We start from the raw sequence: 19,609 nt of genomic DNA, 5'->3' as shown, positions 1-19,609 counted from the left end.
GACTCATTTGCTCAGAAAATATTCTCTCCCATTAATTAGACCAGCATGAACAAACACCACATTTCTTGGTGCTTCTCTTAGCTTTTAATAGAGATCCATCCAAATAGATCAGAGAGTGAATTAACCTCCCGCTCTCACGTGTCTCCTAAAATAGCTTGAGTAAAAAGAAGGTCTGTTGTATAGGGCTGACACAGACCCTGGCACCGACAAGATGTGTTCCCCTCCCGCAGCCTTCCCCCCTGACTGCAGCATGCACAAAGATAAAGCATGTCAGATGCAATTGCCATGGACACACAGCGGCCATGACATCATTCCGCACACTAGTGACCCCCGCAGCTCTGTGAAGACCGAGAGCGGACGAGCGCAACGTGTGGAAGAGTACACAAACCCTGCACCCTCTGCATGCTTTGAGCACACAGAAGAAAACCAACATGAGCAGCGATGTCAACCTTTTTCCCATAGAGAGGTGGTGGGAAAGACTGGGGTGCTGCTAGCAGCAGCCCCCTTTTTTTTAACACATTTAAATGCCCCTTATGGCCTACATAACTAAACATGTTGTGTTATACATTAAGCAAGAAGATCTAAAATAACCTTACACTCTACAATGGAACTTTGAACTGATGCAACACCAACACTTTTTCATCAAGCTGAAGAATATGCTGCTCCTTTGGTGTGTTATGAGTATTAGAGTACAAACTTCCACATGAATATTTGAATTGTCATTTCAGCCACAGCAGTAAAAGTTCTACAAAACCTTACATGACGTCATCCAAGGTGAGTTTGTATGGCTGCATGTCAATGTGCTTGGCCTTGGTTGCCCCCTGTTGGTGATTCTAAAATCTACACAATGTTTCCTCGCATGTGAACAGACAGACATCATTTATTCATCGTGGCACCTGACGGTGGCTGGATATACTGAACATAGGGCAAAGAAAGAGAATGACAAACATTTGTGGTTTGGAGAAATTGGCCCTGCTTTGAAATTGATCACGGTGACATGAAGAAATGTAAGCCTAGACTTACAATGGTTGAACCCCAGAATAAAGCAAAAAAGACTGACTAAAGAGCATTCATGCAAAAAATAAATAAAAACACACACAAAAAAGACACTTTTTGCAACTAATTTATGAATCAGCTATAATTAATATCACCATCATTATGTATGAACAGACCTTGCAGAAGTGAGCTGGGTGGTTAATTTGCAACTATTGCTTTGTAAATTTACCTCTTTCGTTATTTTTCACTTATATCAACAGAGCAATAACATTCTACACAATGCAGAAAAAAAAAGCCCACCAGCGTTCAGTTACTTCCCACCTATGCAGCTTTTTGGTGTGTACCACTGAGCTTTTACCCACACAGACTCGGCGACCTGAAGTGAAAGCTCCACATGATTTCCAGCTTTGTTTGCATTATACCTCACCTGCTGAGCTTATATTTGCATGAATATCATATTTCAGGAATTCAAACATTTACACACAGCGAGTCATGTAACAGTTGTTTTTCAAGTTTCCCCAAGTTGTGGCCATCAAATTCACACGTTCACATCTAATGTTACTGTGAAAGTCGAATACAACTTTCTGTCTGTCACATTTATGTGATTGTGAGTTTTTTTTTTTTATCTGGTTTGAATATTCTGCCTATATCTTTTTTTTTATTTATTTAGTTCAGACTGCATACAAAATGTTATAAGTATAGCTCCTGCTCCTAGACCTTTCATGAGGTCAACAGTAAGAACACTCGGTAGGAAAGGACCTTCGAACTGTCGTGCTAATTTCAGACAGCCTTTAATTTATACGTCATTAGATGATGGAAACACATAATAATCATCTTTACTGTCATTGCAATATACATTCCAATGAAATTTGTTCTCTGCGTTTAACCCATCCCCTTGGGAAGCAGTGGGCTGCCACTGTGTGGCGCCTGGGGGGCAATCTGGGTTTAGGGGTCTTGCTCAGGAACCCAGAGTGGTAGTCTGTGGGAGTTGAACCCACAACTTTCATGACAGAAACTCTTACCACTAGGCCACCATTCCCCCCTAAAACATGGTTAGAAATGCCACAAAGTAGGTGACAATGGCTTAACCGTATATATGTGTTGCAGGGCACAAGGGCCAATTCCATCCTTGTCAAGGGGAGTGCTAACCTTCTCTCCTTTCGTACAACACATGAATAATTCTAGTCAAATCCAGGTCTACAGCCTTCCCAAAAAGTATTACAAAGTGTATGCTCTGTCTGAGGTGGGGTTGTGCTTATATGTCATGTCACGCAAAGGATTGTGGGATTTCATATAGCATCTTGGCGCCAGTAAGGGACCTTGAGAGGTTCTTATGATTAAGCAGCTATGAGAGAAAGCATACAGGCTCCTTTTCCTACTGCCTTCTCTACTAACTGCACCATTTGTACAGCACCTTTAGACAAGGGCTGCATCCGAAAATATCAAATTGGTAAGGACTCTTTAGCCAAAGAGGAAGTGCATCAGCGTTCACCATGATAAGTGCTTTCCGAATAGAGCAGTCACTCAAATATGGGGGTGGTGGCATCATGCTCTGGGGGTGCTTCTCTTCAGTAGGGACAGCAAAGATGGTCAGAGTTAAAGGGGAGATGGATGGAGCCATAAACTGTGACAGCTGCTGTATTTGTAATGCGATTAGATTACACACAGGTGGACTCTATTCAGTCCCTAGCAGTCAATCATCAGGCAACTTCTGAAGGCAAATGGTTACACTCAGAGAAAAGGTGGCTAAATGCTTTTGCACACCGCACTTTTCAGTTTTTCATTTGTGAAAAATGTTTTAAAACATGTATCATTTTCTTTCGACTTCTGCTTTGTGTTGGTCTTTCTCATAAGATTCCAATAAGATATATTAATGGTTGTGGTTGTAATGTGACAACATGTGGAAAAGTTCAAGGGATATGAAGACTACTTTTGCAAGCCAATGTACTTCCAAGGCTGTAACTGGCAAAACAATGAATTGAAAATTAATTAAACTCTAACTTACTGATTTTTTTTTTGTAACTGAATCTATATTTTTGCAGATTAGTCTGTTTGTGTGGGTTAAGATTAGGGTATTTTAAACATTGATGCTGAAATGTAGTGCACCGTATAAAACTATGGTATGGTGGAGTATAGTAAACCTAACAAGCGTAATTATTCAAATTAATATGATGCAAGGGAATAGCACCGGGGAAAGGAGGAATCTGCATGCAAGCTAAGGGATGTGGTGACAGTGAAGATGGGGATGCTGAAGTAGATGCAGAGAAAGGGGAGGATTTGCCATATGATAGAGGTCAAGAACAAAGTTAAGCAAAATATTATAATACACGGACCTAAAGAAGAACCTATGAGGGATGGTTGTTTTGCAATTTGATGTTATTTTTTAACTGACAGACTATTGTATTGTTTTTCCGGCTGAATCCGTTGATTGTTCTGTATTGTGTGTTCTTCTTTCTTTTTACCTGATTTTTTTTTTTTTTTTGCGCCTAAGCGCCATGTTGAAAAATTCTGCTCCGCTGTTCTCCACAGCATTCGTGCTTTGTCTCACTGCACCAACATGTCCTTCCGCGGAACAGGTTGACGATGACATTATTTTTCTTTTACTAAACCAATTAATTAATCCCAATTAAGAATCAACCATTCATGATTTTTATTAAATTCCGGTTTGTCTTATTAAATGTCCAATTTACTACAATTCCTGCGACATTTCCCGTCCTTGTTATTTTAGGACCTAGTTTGTCTCAAAAACGAGTTCCACCCATTTCGCCATTTTATGTTCAATACATGCTTTGTTGAGGAGAGGAAGCTTGAGTCTTAGAAGCTTTTAGCAACAGCTCACGGAACTGCGCTGGAGTTTGAGATAATAATCTGTTATTATCGTGCAATATAGCAGTTAATTTATTTTACGAAGAGCGGGAAGTCAGAAAGGTTTGGTAAGCTAACCCTACCAAAACCGGCAAGGCAACGTGTTTTTTTCCCCACGAACGCCAGCTAAAGCAGAAGAAGACAAAAAGAGCTCGTTGAATCTTTTCTCTCTGAAACTGGTATTTGTTAGAAGGCAAATTGACGACCAACGCGCAAACCACGAAGACCGAGGAGATGGCGAGTTCAGTGGGAAATGTGGCCGACAGCACAGGTTGGTTTGTTTCTCACACAGGGCTAACGGCAGCTAGCATGCTATCAGGGGAATTAAGACGGTCTAAAAACAGCTAAAACGCGCTTAAATGACAAAATATGTAAAAAATGGGAAAAAACGAAGCCAGTTGAGGGTTTTCTAAAACCAGCTTTTAGCTACCGAGCTGTTTTAATTTAGTTTTTTTAAGGAGGTTCTTAACAATGGAGGCCCAGATTAGCATCCGTTAGCAACGTCTGTAACGGCTTTTAAGGTCTTTGCAAATAAGAAACCCAACTCGGTGCCGGTTTGTGTGTTATCTGCGCTGGTCGCTTTTGAGAGGAGTTTGCACGATTTGACCAAAAAAAAAGACAGATTTTTCGCCACAGTGGGAACCTTGGATGGGAGGGTTTTTTTTGCTGATAGTGTGGACAGCGCTGTATGGCGCAAACGCCGCAGATGGCGTTAGCTTAACGCGCTGCCTTTCCATCTATTTATACATTGGAGTTACGCTGCATTGTGGTCATTGAAGTCTTTGAATATTTTTTTTCAACCAGTATTGTTTCTGTATGAAGCTAGTAAAACCGTCTAGGGTATACCTCACGGAATGATTACATAATAGTGTCTAAAGGACACAGATATGGCATACTTAATGTTTAATTGCTATGTTGAGTAAGTCTCGCAGGTATTTGTCATTCTGCTCTTCCCAGCTAGACCAGTTTGCATTTCATCTAGGCATTATGTTAAAAGTCACACGCTAGATTAGTCATGATTATGTAACTGGCCCTTTTTGTAAAAAATAAATAAAAATACCTGCAAATGGATTCGGCCAGTAATGACCATGTGTGGACATTTGAATTAAAAACGCGGGTCCTTTTTATTTTAATTTGTAAACCTCATCTCTTCTTTTATTTAATGGAAAACGAGGGGTTAATATGGCCACACGCTTTGATGCATACATGTAAATCTTTTTTTTAATATATATATATATATATAATTTTTGTGTATGCAACTGTATCATCTGTCTTTCACACATCAGAGTCCTAGAATAGAAATGTAAGACCTGCGAGGAAACTCTAGCAGCACCAGGAAAATCCTGCCGGAGGGCCTCTCAAAGTTTCATTCGGACTAATAGGGTTCAGGGTTACTTTGATTGTACCCACGGGTAGATTTGTGTGGCGGTGGTTCAAAACACAATTGGGCACCAGTCAAAATAACCTTCAATGTGGTCAAGATGACGTCTACATAGGTGATCAATCGCTTACTTCAGAAATTTGCTGTCTTTTAATGTAGGCTTGAGCCTTATAGTGTCAACTGTGGGGAAACTTTGGTAGGAAGGTTTTCAAGCTGCAGCGGTTCCTTCTTGTTGCATGGGTGCAGCATGTGTATTTTCCCTTAAGGATTTGCATGCAAATGCCCACGTTCATAAAAGTTGCTGCTAAAGAGAAACTCGGACTCGGTGTAAGGCAGAGTTCATCGTTATGGCAGTATCACTGTACTCTGTAGGCACGGCATGTTTATTTATATAGCACTTTTCAGTAACAAGACCATTCTAAGCGCACTGCGTTAAACTCCCAGGACTGCAATGCATCTGATGTAATTATTTAAGTGCTATAGGCTATTTATACCTTTAACACTTACTGTTTAATGCAGGTATTTGCAGGTGAAGAGGTGGTAGGAGGGTTAACTAATTGAGAAACTGTAACTTGTCTACGCCAAAGCAGACTCGGCATAGAGACAACCTTTTCTCTAGACCCTAAATATAGAAAGTTGGTTTTTTGACAGTAGCTAGATATACTACACACTGTCATACAACCTCTGTGCTACTATTAATATATTCATGACATTGGAATTTGGCTAAGAATGGAAAATGCTTATTTTTTTACCTGTACGTCAACCCCCTCCCCTCCCCTCAATTTATTTCATCTCATGCATTTTTTTTAAATCTTTGTTTATATCCTTTTGCATGTTTTCATGAATAAAACCCTGATTTTGTACTCTATATGGAATTAAGGATCAGTGCAGCTAAATGGGTCCAGTCTCATCCTCGGGGTTGTTTTCACTTTAGTGACGTGATATGAGCGGTCACTTACCACCTTTCATTTTATCTCATAAAATTGTTATAAGATTTCTAATTTAGTAAGCCAATACAACAAAGCTGATTGCAATCTGGGTTTGTTTAACATCACTGCTTTATTTCGCCTTGATTTTTTTTGCCTCTTACCAGTTTTTCAAGTTGAGTTCAGTTTATTATTATTTTGATTGTGAACACATTCTCATCCTTTTTGTTTTTCATTTGTCTGATTTCATTCCTTCCATCACCTCTAACGTGTTGTTTTCCCCCCCTCCTCGGCTTATGTTGGTGCTCCAGAACCAACAAAACGTATGCTTTCCTTCCAAGGGTTGGCTGAACTGGCGCACCGGGAGTACCAGTCTGGAGATTTTGAAGCAGCTGAGCGCCACTGCATGCAGCTATGGAGGCAGGAGCCCGATAACACCGGCGTGTTATTGCTTCTGTCCTCCATCCACTTCCAGTGCCGAAGACTTGACAGGTATCACATTTACAGAGCCTCGGTGCGCACTGAACACGCGGTGTGGTGGTTGGTAGCTGGCAACGACGGGCTTCTGGGTTTGTGTACACATAACTAAACTGGAGCATACTCTGAAAACACTGAGCTGCACTCTTTAATGGGGTCTTAAGGTAGTTGTGGCATGCTTTCTCTCTCTAGGGCCCTGAAGCCTTTACTGTTGTTTGTTATTGGCACTACTGCTGGGTTTTAGCCCTGAGCAGTTCCCTCTGAATTGATGTGTTGGGCACCGGCTGCTTTGAGGCTGTTAGAGTATAATATATTAGGAAAAAGATTTAACCAGAATATACTAATGATATCAAAAGCAGGTTGTTTCCCCATTCCTGCTAAAACATATTATATACCACCGTTATAGTGATGTTACTGTTAAATAGACTCTTAATCAGAAATATAGAACAGAAATCTGCTAAATCTAATATCAGTTTTTAATTCCATGTGCTTGTTGTGCAGAAGATCAGGCCTTTTTATATCTTTGGTTTAAGTGAAGGGGGTAAATGTAGTAGCCTTCTTTCATTCTGCTGACTGGCAGTGTATAAACTGAGGTGAGGTGAGCCGGTGCTTTAGCTTTTGCTCCATACAGACGGTAACAATTCCCTTTACTTTAGTACTTTCTTTGACGTCCTGTTAAACTGAGTTTTAAAGCACAGAAATGGTGTTTCTGGACATTTTGATCCATGTGGAAACTAGCCAGCCCAAGTCCACCGTGCTCAAAAATGGAACTGCACCAACATGGATCCTTTGACAGCGGGTTGCTAGCTAGAGGCTTCACGGTCGTCTGAATTACTTTGCCAGGCTTGTTGCAGTTTAACCAAAGTGGGTGAAAGCAGCCTAAAAATGCCGGACTTCTCTGTTTTAATATAGCAAACTGTCTCTGTTGGGCTTCTAAGGGCTTAGTTGTGCCGCTTTAAGGCAAGTCTCTCCTTTCTGCCTCTTTTTCACTGCTGGCTCTGCCCAACGCTACTGGAGTGTAACCCACTGCGTGCCCCGTTCTGCTTCCCAGGTCTGCTCACTTCAGCACCTTGGCCATCAAACAGAACCCGATGCTTGCTGAGGCCTACTCCAATCTCGGGAACGTGTACAAGGAGCGCGGGCAGCTGCAGGAAGCCATAGAGCACTATCGCCACGCGCTGAGGCTGAAGCCAGATTTCATCGACGGCTACATCAACCTGGCGGCAGCTCTGGTGGCGGCTGGAGACATGGAGGGTGCCGTGCAGGCCTACGTGTCTGCGTTACAATATAACCCAGTGAGTACCAGCAAAGTTTCTGCCGCTGCAACGTTTCATCGCTGACTTGGTTCAGTTGTTAAGGCCCGGCCTGTCTCCTTCTCCAGGATCTTTACTGTGTGCGTAGTGACCTGGGTAATTTGCTGAAAGCTCTCGGGCGTTTGGAAGAGGCTAAGGTATGTTACAGTGGGTTGGCTCTGACATGTGTGTGTTGTTCATGTTTTAGATTCTATATTTTGGTTCTTTTAAGTACCCACTAAGGACAGATAGATGCTCTTTATATTTCCCACTTAACTTTTTCAATCGCTTAAAATTCCCCCCTGAGCAAAGCTTCCAGCTAAGTGAAGGAAAGAAAACAGTTGCAGCGAGCTTCTTTTTGGGAAATATTGGACTGGAATCAGTCGGCATCCAGCCATATGAAGCAATCGGGCTCTAACGGTGGCCCTCAAAGAAAACCCTGATGATTGCTTTCTAGAGAGGCTCATTTAGTTTTTCAGTAAGTTAAACATATCTGTCCGTCCAGTATTAGCTGTTCAGTCCCTCTTTGCTGTACTCTGACCTTTTTAGCGAAGGTCAGCCCCCGCCCTTTCAGGAAGAAAGGCTGGAGCTTTTTAATTCCCCCAACCGATCCGGCCTCAGCCCTGCGTTTTCATGTAGTCCTAACCGGAGGGAAAATGCTGGCTCGGTCTTGGAAGTAAACATGAACTGATGAGACGCTAGATTATCTTTGAAGTGCAAAAGATAAGATGGTTTCTAACCTAATTGCTATACTCCTGTTTTGTAAATACACTTTCCAATGATTTATCTTTTCATGTTGCTTTGCTGTCAGTTTGGGGGGGGTTTATTTCCCCTGGAGTTACAACCTAATTTTGTCTCATGAAAAATTGTTTATTCTAGGGGGTCAAATCTGGAGGCATGGAGTTGTCCTGCCGGTTACAGGCCATCTTATTTCGTGCTAGAGGGGGGTAAAGGAGTGGGGAGGAGCATCAGGGAGCCACAACCTCCCCCGCTCTGTCGCTCCGCCCCCCGCGCGCCCGCTGAGGCTTGGTGGACTGTACGCGCTCCGAGCTGTCTTCCTGACCATTCAGCTTCATCTCATCTTCTCCCCCAGCACACTCACACCACATGTTTGTTCACACACACACAAACATCAGTTGTTTCACATCATAGCTGATGATGAAAATTTCATCCAGGTGGTTATCTGTTCTGATAGCCGCCGCCCTCGGATGTTTCTTTTAGTCGTTTAAGGAGATTCTTTTAAAATGGCTGAAGTCGTGTCAAGCAGACAGCTCACTATCTGTACTCCACCGCCTGCGCCAGATGCTTGGTTAGAAAGAGAGAAACGGTGCGCAGCAACTGCAATGACCTCTTTATTTCAGAACTGTGGAGGCTTCTAGATACAAGTCATTAATCCACAGACCTTTTTTTCCTCTACCCATTGGCCAGGATTCAAGAAAGCAGGCCAGGATAAAGAAATCAAAGTTTTTTTTTAAAAATATTTCATGAAATGCTAGAAAGTAAAAGATGAGCAATAAATATTTGTTCCCTTTTCCTTTTTAAACGTGTAATAATATTCCCAAAGAAATGGGATCAGTTCATTTGGGAAAGATCAAGCCAGTAACCGCCCTCCTGGAAGTTGATTTCAAATCTAATTTGAAGGAATATGTCCCTAATTGGTTGAACACATGAAAGCCTTTCTTCCTCCCAGTTCCCCTGTGAGCGTTCCCTTTCTCTTCTATGAAATGCTACGTTCATTGCATGACTCAAAACAAAGAAGAGTAGCCTAAATTATTTATTTTTTTCCTGTTTTTTTTGTTGTGTTTTTGGCATTTTTATTTCCATATTTTAAAAGAATGTATTGTTTGAAGCCTTTTACTAACGATCTTGTTTTCTGATTTTGTCTCTTTTGGTTTTTTCCACAACTGATACTGTTATTTAGAAGGTTTCAGGTGGGTGACACTATTCCTGCGTAGGTGTGCCTGGTGGAAAGGAACTCTAGGGCAGCCTCAGTCCTCTCCTCTTCTTCCAGCCAGCTGCGGCCGCCACTCTGACAAAGTCCAAAAATATGGTAACGGGTTTGTAAATGCCAACAAAAGAAAAACCACCTCACTTCATGCTTGAGCTCCTCTGTCTTGTGGCTTCCTTTGAAGAGCAAAAAGAAACAAAAGTAACATAATTTTCAGTAAGCATTTCTTGAAATAAGCTATACTAATTACCCAGTTTTACATTAAATAAAGACAAACTTGGATATGGAAGCTATAATCGTGTTTTTAAAAAAAAAGAGAACACAAGTAAGAACCCTCTAACTCTTTATGTATCGGTTATTTGTCCTGTTTTATTTTTGTTTTTCCCTTCTTTATTTGGAGTTTCAGCGTTCTGATGATGATGCAGATAGTGCGCTGTGAGTCTGCAGCGGCGCAGGGGCTGCGCAGCGATACCCTTCAAGTAACCAAAAACGGCGGACCGCGCAAGCGCGCTCACCCACGTCCCCTTCATCCCCTTTGGCCTGTTGGTTGTGGACCCCTCCCCGCTCAAACCAGCCTCGCCCCCGAGAGCGCCCCAATTCCAGTCCCAATTGGCTTAACGAGAAAGACATTTGTCTTTTTAAGTATTTCTCCTCTCGTTCTTCTCTTTCTGACATCCGTGGGCTAATCAAAGACATTGCCCCCTGGTTTATTTCTGCCCCCCGTGTCTCTGATCTGATCCTCCCGGGTGCCAGGCGTGGGCTAGTCTGGTGTGGCAGCTACTCTGCCAGGGGCTGGAGGTCTGCGGCTGTCCCATCAGGCCAACAAGCGAGCGCGGCGGCGGCGGCGAAGCGACACCTTTGCCAGGCGCAAGGTCACGCGAGCGGCGATAAGTGGTGCATTGCAGTTGTGGCAATAGAGCCACACGGCGCGCCGGCGACTGTGGCGCATGCTTTACAGGGACCTTCACCTGCACCGACGGCCCTGCATCCACGGTTGTGAGGTTTTTATGGCAGCGTGCGTATCGGATGCTCGTGCAGACGGGTTTCTAGCTCCCGATGCTGAATGTATGATTTCGGCATGAAATTCCAAGGTGTAAATAACGAACATGCCACTGTGTTTCACAAGACGTGGCCATAACTGCAGGATGAGGGCCTAGGTGTAGGTGTTGGTTGGATCCGCGCAGCGTAGGAAAAAGCAATGCAGCTTTGCGCGGCAGACTTTTGCGCCGGCGAGCCCGTGCTGTAGACTCACTTTTTGCCATCTTGGAGAATAGACGCTAATTTTTGTTCTCTCTGCTCTTTTTTTTGTTCTCGATCTGTTTTATTTTACAACCCCTCCCCCCACTCTACCCCTCGTCCTCTTTCCCGTGGCGTTCATTGTAAACCCACTGAAGGCTTGTTACCTGAAAGCCATTGAGACTCAGCCCAACTTTGCAGTGGCCTGGAGCAACTTGGGTTGTGTGTTCAATGCCCAGGGAGAAATCTGGCTCGCCATCCATCATTTTGAAAAGGTAACTGTGATCTTTACTCTGAAAGGTTTTTAGCATCACAGGGTCCCTGCAGCCCTTAAAAAACTGTACAAGATACAAACTTACATTTCAAAAAAATAAAATTCTGGTTCTTTAATTTGTTTAAATGACATTCTTGATTATTGCCACATTACAGCTTGACTCTAAACACACAAAAATTGTCATTTAGAATAAAAATAACACCCTAAACATTATTTCAAAGCTTTTCTGACCTCTATTTCACTTCAGTAATCTTTTTAAATCTGAACCAGTGGCTCCTACCCACTGTTGGTAACGCTTGGTAAGAGACCAACGCTACTTTTATCTTGATTTTGACCTATAGAATAAAGGTTTATCATTTCAGAAACCACTTTAAATTTGACCAATGTGGGCACAATAAGCTTTAAAAAGGAATACATTTAAATGTAATTAAAAGTAGAAGTTCTAATTCAGCAGAATCTGGTACATATTGATGATATTTAGGTGAGTGGACTAAGGTGTCCACATTTTGTAAAAACTTTTAGGGACATCTGGAGGAACAAAATGTATTCATTAATTGAAAATGCATAAAAACGTAACTTGTAATATTTTGTACAGCTTTGAGTTAAGGTTGGAATATTTTTTTTTTTTTTTGTTTGACATTTATTGTCATGTTAACTTCAGGCGGTGACTCTGGACCCAAACTTTCTAGATGCGTACATCAACTTGGGCAACGTTCTGAAAGAAGCTCGCATCTTTGACAGGTGAGTCGGCCAAAACGGATTGTGTAGCCAGAAACCTTTGGTTGTTAACAGATGAGCCTCCACACCCTTTGTTAAAGCAAATCCTATTTTTATTTTTCGCCATATCCACTTAAACATGTTTTTTCTCGACGCTGCCCTGGGATTCCTTGTCCCTGAGCAGTGTTTCCAAACAGGAGTTGGATTTCTGTTTTAGGGTTTAGAGGAAATGTTCAAAGAGCTGGTGCCATTTATGAACAAGTCTGCCATCAGTATTTATAGATTGAACTTAAAATCGACATATGCTGTGCATTAACTTGGGGTACAACAAATGGCACGTGAGCTCATTTAACGTAATTGTTTAGAACATCTTTTATTCATTTAATGTTAATTTTTCAACGGGATTGGAAGAGAAACTAGCTTAAAATTTTCCAGGTGGGACTTTGGGTATAACCTGCTGTTTGTGAGCACATCGCCATTCTCTGATCAGTTTTCTCTGGCTCAGCAAACAGGCGGAGGTTTTGACAGTGGGGAAGAGGGCGGAGCTTAGCGAGAGCTGAGACCGGTTTGGTGATGGGAGGACAATGCAGAAGCTTAGTTTGTTTGGTCTGCATCGATGGTGTAGCTTTGTTTTGTGTGAATGTTCAGACAGGGCAGGTACGCTGCACCTATGTTACCACAGTTTGATCCTGAGCTGTCACTGAACTCGTAAAACAAGATTAGCCAGGACTGTTAAATCCGTCTAACAGTACAAAGCATGTTCACGTATTCAAGCCCCTGGAAACACGCAAAGCAGAAGTTTTAACCATGCGCTGTGTGCTTTCAGAGCTGTGGCCGCCTACCTGAGAGCCCTGAGTCTGAGCCCTAACCATGCGGTCGTCCATGGCAACCTGGCCTGCGTCTACTACGAGCAGGGGCTCATCGACCTCGCCATCGACACGTACCGCCGCGCCATTGAACTGCAGCCCCACTTCCCTGACGCCTACTGCAATTTGGCCAATGCCCTGAAGGAGAAAGGCAATGTAAGGGGCTCGTCCGGGCTTCCCGTCATTTTCTGACCCTGGCTGTACCAGTCCGTAGTTTCTAAATGCCACTCGTCTGTCATAACAAGGTGTCTGAAGCGGAAGAGTGCTACAACACGGCGCTGCGTCTGTGTCCAACTCACGCCGACTCCCTTAACAACTTGGCCAACATCAAGCGTGAGCAGGGCAACATCGAAGAAGCTGTTCAGCTCTACAGAAAAGCCTTGGAGGTAAGTTGAGTCGATGCTTTTTGTTGCGACCTGGTTTGATGGGAATGTGCACGCGGTAACTTAATGGCGTTTTCATTGTGCCGCTCTGTCCTTCAGGTGTTCCCAGAGTTTGCTGCGGCTCACTCCAACCTGGCCAGCGTCCTGCAGCAGCAGGGCAAGCTCCAGGAGGCCCTCATGCATTACAAGGAGGCTATTAGGTTTGTACTTCTAATAAGAAACAGGCATATTTGTAGGCACCATTTTCTGATGGAGGGACATGGAGGTGTGTATTCTCCTGTTTTATGGAAATCAAACTCATCCGTCAACCCCTGTGCCAAAACGATGTGCTTCAACCGTAGGATCAGCCCCACGTTCGCTGATGCCTACTCCAACATGGGCAACACGCTGAAGGAAATGCAGGACGTCCAGGGAGCGCTGCAGTGCTACACTCGCGCCATCCAGATCAACCCAGCCTTTGCTGACGCTCACAGCAATTTGGCCTCTATCCACAAGGTGGCGCTGTTTCCTGGTCTTTCTGTTGTCAGATGAACCGATTATAACAGTTGTTTTTTCAGCTCTTTACACACAGCAATTGTTCTTTATAAATTTAAGTGAGAATTCAAATGAAGGGACTTCAGTAAGATGTTAAACCTGGTTTTCAGCTTTTAAATTAACTTTTTAATCTCTCAATCAGGATTCTGGAAACATCCCAGAGGCCATCGCCTCTTATCGCACAGCCCTTAAACTCAAGCCAGACTTCCCTGATGCTTACTGCAACTTAGCTCATTGCCTCCAGGTTTGTATAAATAATCCTGTTCATTTTTCTAATTGACGGTTCAGTCTGGAAAGCGGTAAATTAAAAATGTTCTCTGGCTTCTTCTGTTTTTCCTCCCTTTCCCAGATTGTGTGCGACTGGACAGATTACGACGAGCGGATGAAAAAGCTCGTCAGCATCGTGGCCGACCAGCTGGAGAAGAACCGGCTGCCCTCGGTGCACCCGCACCACAGCATGCTGTATCCGCTGTCTCACAACTTCCGCAAAGCCATCGCCGAGCGCCACGGAAACCTTTGTCTGGACAAGGTACTCGCAATGATCAAAGCAAGTAACGTTTAAATTACATTTTTGGTGGTTGGTGATGGAGGGGGCCGGGATGTTGGGATATGGGCTTATGGGGAAGGTAAGAGAGGGGCTGCTGTGGTGAACTGGTTGCTTGCTATGGAGGAAGACTGGGAAGCAGGGCGGGGAGGCGTTTCATTGATTTTTGTCTTTTCTGTTAGAAGATTGGGTTCATTCTATGTAGCATTTTCTGCTCTGCTCTATTTGTGTTCTCACCTTGTTCCTTATTCCACAGATTAACGCACTCCACAAGCCCGCCTTTGAGCATCCTAAGGACCTGAAGAGCAGCGCTGGTCGCCTGCGCATTGGTTACGTCAGCTCCGACTTCGGCAACCACCCGACCTCTCATCTGATGCAGTCCATCCCCGGAATGCACAACCCAGAAAAGTTCGAGGTACAGAAATGATTTTACGTTTCAGCTCCCACTGAAACGCCGCGTGTTTTTAACACTTGTTAGAATTTGGTTCTGATAAGTTGATGGTATTTGATTGGTGTTCGTTTTTCCAAAGGTTTTCTGCTACGCCCTCAGCCCCAACGATGGCACCAACTTCCGTGTGAAAGTGGTGGCAGAAGCTCATCATTTCACAGACCTTTCCCAGGTAACCTTTCAGATCTGGAGAAAGCTTTCAGCTTCTGATCCAGATGAATCTGAATAATAGATTTCTACTTTTAGACTTAATTCCCTCGTTTTTATTGTCTTAAGGTTGTACCAACCCATTTATGTACGTGTCTATATTGGTTTATTTTTTTCTTCATTCATTTGTCCATCTCTATACATCCATTATGTGTGTGTGTGTGTGTGTGTTTTTTTTTTTTTTTTTTTTTTTTCCCTCATCTCCCATCCATCCATTCTTCCTGGCATTTTTACCTTCTTCCATTCTTTGGATTTAGCAGATGCCAATTTTGAAAGTCTCTCTGTGGTAGAACAACATGAGAGCAAATTAATCAAAAATATATGCATTTAAATCGTTAAATGGACTGAATTTCATTTCGAACATAGTCTGGAACACAATAAAATTTAGACATGAAAAAACTAGCGTGGAACTAGCGTGCTTCCTAATCAATATTTTATCTCCTAAAGCTTGAATAGCCATTAGAATAAGTCACTTTTGTAATGGATGCCAATGATCGTCCTTCGTTTTTAGATTCCGTGCAACGGAAAGGCGGCCGACCGTATTCATCAGGATGGGATCCACATCCTGGTCAACATGAACGGATACACCAAGGGAGCGCGGAACGAGCTGTTTGCCCTGCGCCCCGCCCCCATCCAGGTGAGCTTCTGACACGTAGTCCTGGGGAGGAAACTGTCCCAGGTAGCAATGCGTTGGTTAGTGGTGGCCGTGGAGAGAAGCTCAAACAGCTGTTCCTGCGTACCGAACAGGCGATGTGGCTCGGTTACCCTGGCACCAGCGGCGCTCCTTTCATGGACTACATCGTCACGGACAAGGAGACGTCTCCCGTCGAAGTGGCCGAACAGTACTCTGAAAAGCTGGCCTACATGCCCAACACCTTCTTCATCGGAGATCACGCCAACATGTTCCCTCACCTCAAGGTTGGTCCAGCACCCCACAGACCCCCCACACTTCTTCTTTGTTTTGTCTGAAGCCGCCGTAACGAGTCCTCGTTTGACCTGCAGAAAAAGGCCGTCATTGATTTCAAATCGAACGGCCACATCTTCGACAACCGCATTGTTCTCAACGGGATCGATCTGAAAGCTTTCTTGGACAGTCTGCCGGATGTCAAAGTGATAAAGGTGTGTGTTTTTTTTTTTTTTTTAGAATAACTAATCTGTGGATCTGTTCGCTGTTCTTTAGTGTGTCACAGAATTAAAGTTGAAACTTTCCTTTGCGACCAGATGAAGTGCGACAACAACCCGGAGCCTGCCGCCGGGGACTCGAGCGAAGCCCTGTCCATGCCGGTGATTCCCATGAACACGGCAGCCGAGGCGATCATCAACATGATCAACCAAGGCCAAATCCAGGTCACCATCAATAACTTCACGGTCAGCAACGGCCTGGCCACCACACAGGTACGACTGCTGGACACGCGGCTCAGTCCCCACAGGCAAGCCAAGCCGTGCTTTCACATTTAAGACCGCCCTGTTTTCTCCCCTTGGTTAGATCAACAATAAAGCCGCCACTGGGGAGGAGGTGCTGCGGACCATCGTGGTGACGACCCGCTCCCAGTACGGTCTCCCCGAGGACTCCATTGTCTATTGTAACTTCAACCAGCTCTACAAGATCGATCCTCCCACCCTGCAGATGTGGGCCAATGTAGGTTTGGACGCACGGCGTTCCTACAGTTTTCACTCGATGTTTACGCACAAATGTTCACGTTTGTCGTCAATCCACCGTGTGGCTGCAGATCCTCAAACGTGTGCCCAATAGCGTGTTGTGGCTCCTTCGCTTCCCTGCGGTCGGCGAGCCCAACATCCAGCAGTACGCTCAGAACATGGGCCTGCCGGCGTCTCGCATCATCTTCTCCCCCGTGGCTCCCAAGGAGGAACACGTGAGAAGAGGCCAGCTGGCCGACGTCTGCCTGGACACTCCTCTGTGCAACGGCCACACCACCGGCATGGACGTCCTCTGGGCCGGGACCCCCATGGTCACTATGCCAGGTGAGGATGCTTATTTATCGTCAGGACTACAGTCTCGCTTTATTATTTGTTTAGGATTTATTCAATATTTTGAACGTCCTTGTAGGTGAGACTCTTGCTTCCCGTGTGGCCGCCTCACAACTCAACTGCCTGGGCTGCCCGGAGCTGATCGCTCAGACGCGGCAGGAATACGAGGACGTAGCAGTCAAACTGGGATCAGACATGGAGTAGTACGGACACAATTTTCTGACCACCTTTTTCAAAAACAAATAAAAAAAAAAAAGTTAAGTTCTGTCTTAAATCCAACATCTAAATGTTTGTTTTTTCCTCTCCCTCCTGCAGCCTGAAGATGATCAGAGCCCGCGTTTGGAAACATCGAATCTGCAGCCCGCTGTTCAACACCAAGCAGTACACGATAGACCTGGAAAGGCTCTATCTGCAGATGTGGGAGCACCACAGCAGCGGCAACAAGCCGGACCACTTGGTCAAACACCTAACAGTGGAGACCAGTGAGAACGCCTGAACTGGAAACCTGTTTTTATCTCCTGGTCCAGCAGCACAGCCTCCCCCGCCCCTCCAGTGACCGTTTCCATATCTCATTTATTCTAAAGGGGGGACTCTTACTTTGAAGGAGCCCACACGTGTTCACACTTGGACTCCCAAATATGTTTGTCGTCGAGTCGCACGTCTGGTGAGCCAGACTACGCCTGAGACGTTTTTTTTTCGGGCGGCTCGTCTGAGACTGTAGAACTGAAACACTTGGTGTACTCTGTGAGCATGAGAAGGTCGTGAACACCTCGCGTTTCCCTCCAGTACCTCGGAACAGTGGATTTTTCCTTTTTTAATCCTGTGGTTGTACGTGCAGGACTAATCGCAGCTTGTGGAGAAAATGCCCAGCCATCTTTGTTCTATTAAGAAATGGATTTAGAGCTCTGTATGTTTTAAAATTTCAATGTCGCACCGTTTAAATTGCGAGTTTCGTCAGCTTTATCAAGCAAGTATGAGACGATTTGCAGCCGGTCTTTTGTTTGTGAAAGCCGGCCTTTAAATGGCTGCAAGAAGTAAATGTGCAAGTTTTGGAAAAAAAAAAAAAAACTTCCTCCCACAGAAAATTGCCAACTTTTATTAATTTTGTCAAAGAATTTATTCATTAGCTGTTAACCTTCTTGATGTCAAACTGAGTTTGTTCTAATGGATTGGGCAAAAAATGAATGTGGAAGCGCCTGAACTCCAGTCAGTCAAAGCATCAAAGTTATATCTTAATAGATTTTTTTTTTAACATGCCAGGAATGGGATTGGTAAGTATTTTCTAAACAGTTTTGTTTTGTATTGTTTAACTGTATGCTGTCGGTGAAGCTGCAAGTCTCTACATATAATAAAAAAAAAATAGAAATTGAAACCAAATTGTTTTTGCTCTGTTGCTGGTTGACACATTACCAAAAATAAAATAAGCATGCATAACCTGTATATTGTCTTTTAAATCACACCTCTGGCACCGAACACTAGTCTTTTCCTTTTTTTCTAATGTTCCTCTGAACATCAGGGAAGACTTTGGTGCATGATCATCAGGGTCGAGGACCACAGATGACTGCACCGCAGGTTTTTCTCAACAGAACAAGCAATGGCTGAAAACATCAATGTTGAACATTAATTGGATTTGGAATTTTTTTATTTTTGTAATGTGATTTATAATTTTATGGTACTTTTATATGGGTCACCAATTTGTAACTTTGAATTTGTACAAGCAGTTTTAAGTTACTTTTCCTTGATCAAAAGCCTGACCATGGATTAAATTAGCGTTATACTATAAGCTCTATGTACGCTGCATCAGTAGCCCACCGGCAATAATGTCTTAGCTGTACTGTCCCTGTTAAAATAAATTAAATGAATGTTTAAAAATGGTTAGGGTGGGAAACTATTTCAAGTTTGGAACATCTATGAGCTCTGATCAGTTCATAACCTGAACATGGAGTATTTCTCAGATGCAAACCTACCTAGAGAACATTATTCTGAGATGCTGACAGGAGACCCAGGGTAACTGGAGGAGCTGCAGCGCAGGTGGGAAACTTGTCTACGCAACCATTGCGCTTGCCCTCCAAAACTCATAATGTTATGGAAGAGTGTTCACCCTCAGCTCTCCATGCCCACTGTGGAAACGTGGCAGTGTCAGCGTCATGCTTTTCTTTAGCGGGGACAGTCTAGATTAGCCACTGTTCATGGATTTCACACGGCAGAATAAGATTAAAAGAGCTCTTTTTGATCAGAGAATAAAATCAAGTCAGTTAAACGTCTGGAATATTGATCTGGTCGGTGAAATTATAAACTAGATTTGTGGCTGAGGTCTCTCGGAGAGGCCACAAAGTCTGTCACTCCGGGTCCCTGAGCAAGACCCTGGACCACAGGTTGCTCCCCATGCGCCACTCAGTGTGGCAAGAGACAAAATTTCCCTCTGTAGGACTATAAAGGGGTTAATTTAGCTTTTCGAGGCCAGATATATTTTTTTCAATGTCTTTAGCATTTGAACTTGATTTTAGGGCGTCTATATAGACCTTA

At 43.8% G+C, this 19,609-nt stretch overlaps 1 protein-coding gene and 1 non-coding gene across 6 annotated transcripts; one reads left to right on the top strand and one right to left on the bottom strand.

Annotated features, from left to right (window-relative positions):
• Positions 1-2,040: 2,040 nt before the first annotated feature.
• On the bottom strand, positions 2,041-2,167 carry LOC118562546. The gene has a single exon (XR_004930657.1). It is a non-coding gene; the product is annotated as a U6atac minor spliceosomal RNA (small nuclear RNA).
• A 1,597-nt stretch (positions 2,168-3,764) lies between these two features.
• ogt.1 (O-linked N-acetylglucosamine (GlcNAc) transferase, tandem duplicate 1) lies at positions 3,765-18,455 on the top strand. Of its 5 annotated transcripts, none has more exons than XM_012860064.3 (22): positions 3,765-4,132; positions 6,480-6,660; positions 7,697-7,940; positions 8,027-8,095; positions 11,280-11,396; positions 12,057-12,136; positions 12,939-13,134; positions 13,224-13,364; positions 13,461-13,561; positions 13,703-13,856; positions 14,038-14,139; positions 14,245-14,442; positions 14,696-14,854; positions 14,970-15,059; positions 15,606-15,731; positions 15,842-16,012; positions 16,097-16,213; positions 16,316-16,489; positions 16,581-16,733; positions 16,825-17,077; positions 17,163-17,286; positions 17,399-18,455. In XM_012860064.3, exons 1-22 carry the CDS (start codon positions 4,096-4,098, stop codon positions 17,577-17,579), a joined length of 3,168 nt encoding a protein of 1,055 aa, XP_012715518.1. In that variant the 5' UTR covers positions 3,765-4,095; the 3' UTR covers positions 17,580-18,455. The 5 variants fall into 5 exon arrangements, with proteins under 5 accessions (XP_012715518.1, XP_012715687.1, XP_012715634.1 ...); XM_012860233.3 differs by having other exon boundaries at positions 3,766-4,132; positions 6,510-6,660; positions 14,245-14,424; XM_012860180.3 differs by having other exon boundaries at positions 3,766-4,132; positions 6,510-6,660.
• Positions 18,456-19,609: the final 1,154 nt, after the last annotated feature.

This window comes from Fundulus heteroclitus, unplaced genomic scaffold, assembly GCF_011125445.2.
Source record: "Fundulus heteroclitus isolate FHET01 unplaced genomic scaffold, MU-UCD_Fhet_4.1 scaffold_97, whole genome shotgun sequence".
NCBI lineage: Eukaryota > Metazoa > Chordata > Actinopteri > Cyprinodontiformes > Fundulidae > Fundulus > Fundulus heteroclitus.
This window is presented reverse-complemented; position numbering and strand designations above follow the sequence as displayed.

Bases quoted from the DNA above. Each gene is read 5' to 3' on its own strand.
- ogt.1 (XM_012860064.3), top strand. From the start codon at position 4,096: ATGGCGAGTTCAGTGGGAAATGTGGCCGACAGCACAG. The intron at 7,941-8,026 runs GTGAGTACCAGC...CTCCTTCTCCAG, and splicing joins CTGCGTTACAATATAACCCA to GATCTTTACTGTGTGCGTAG. The intron at 13,562-13,702 runs GTTTGTACTTCT...CTTCAACCGTAG, and splicing joins CATTACAAGGAGGCTATTAG to GATCAGCCCCACGTTCGCTG.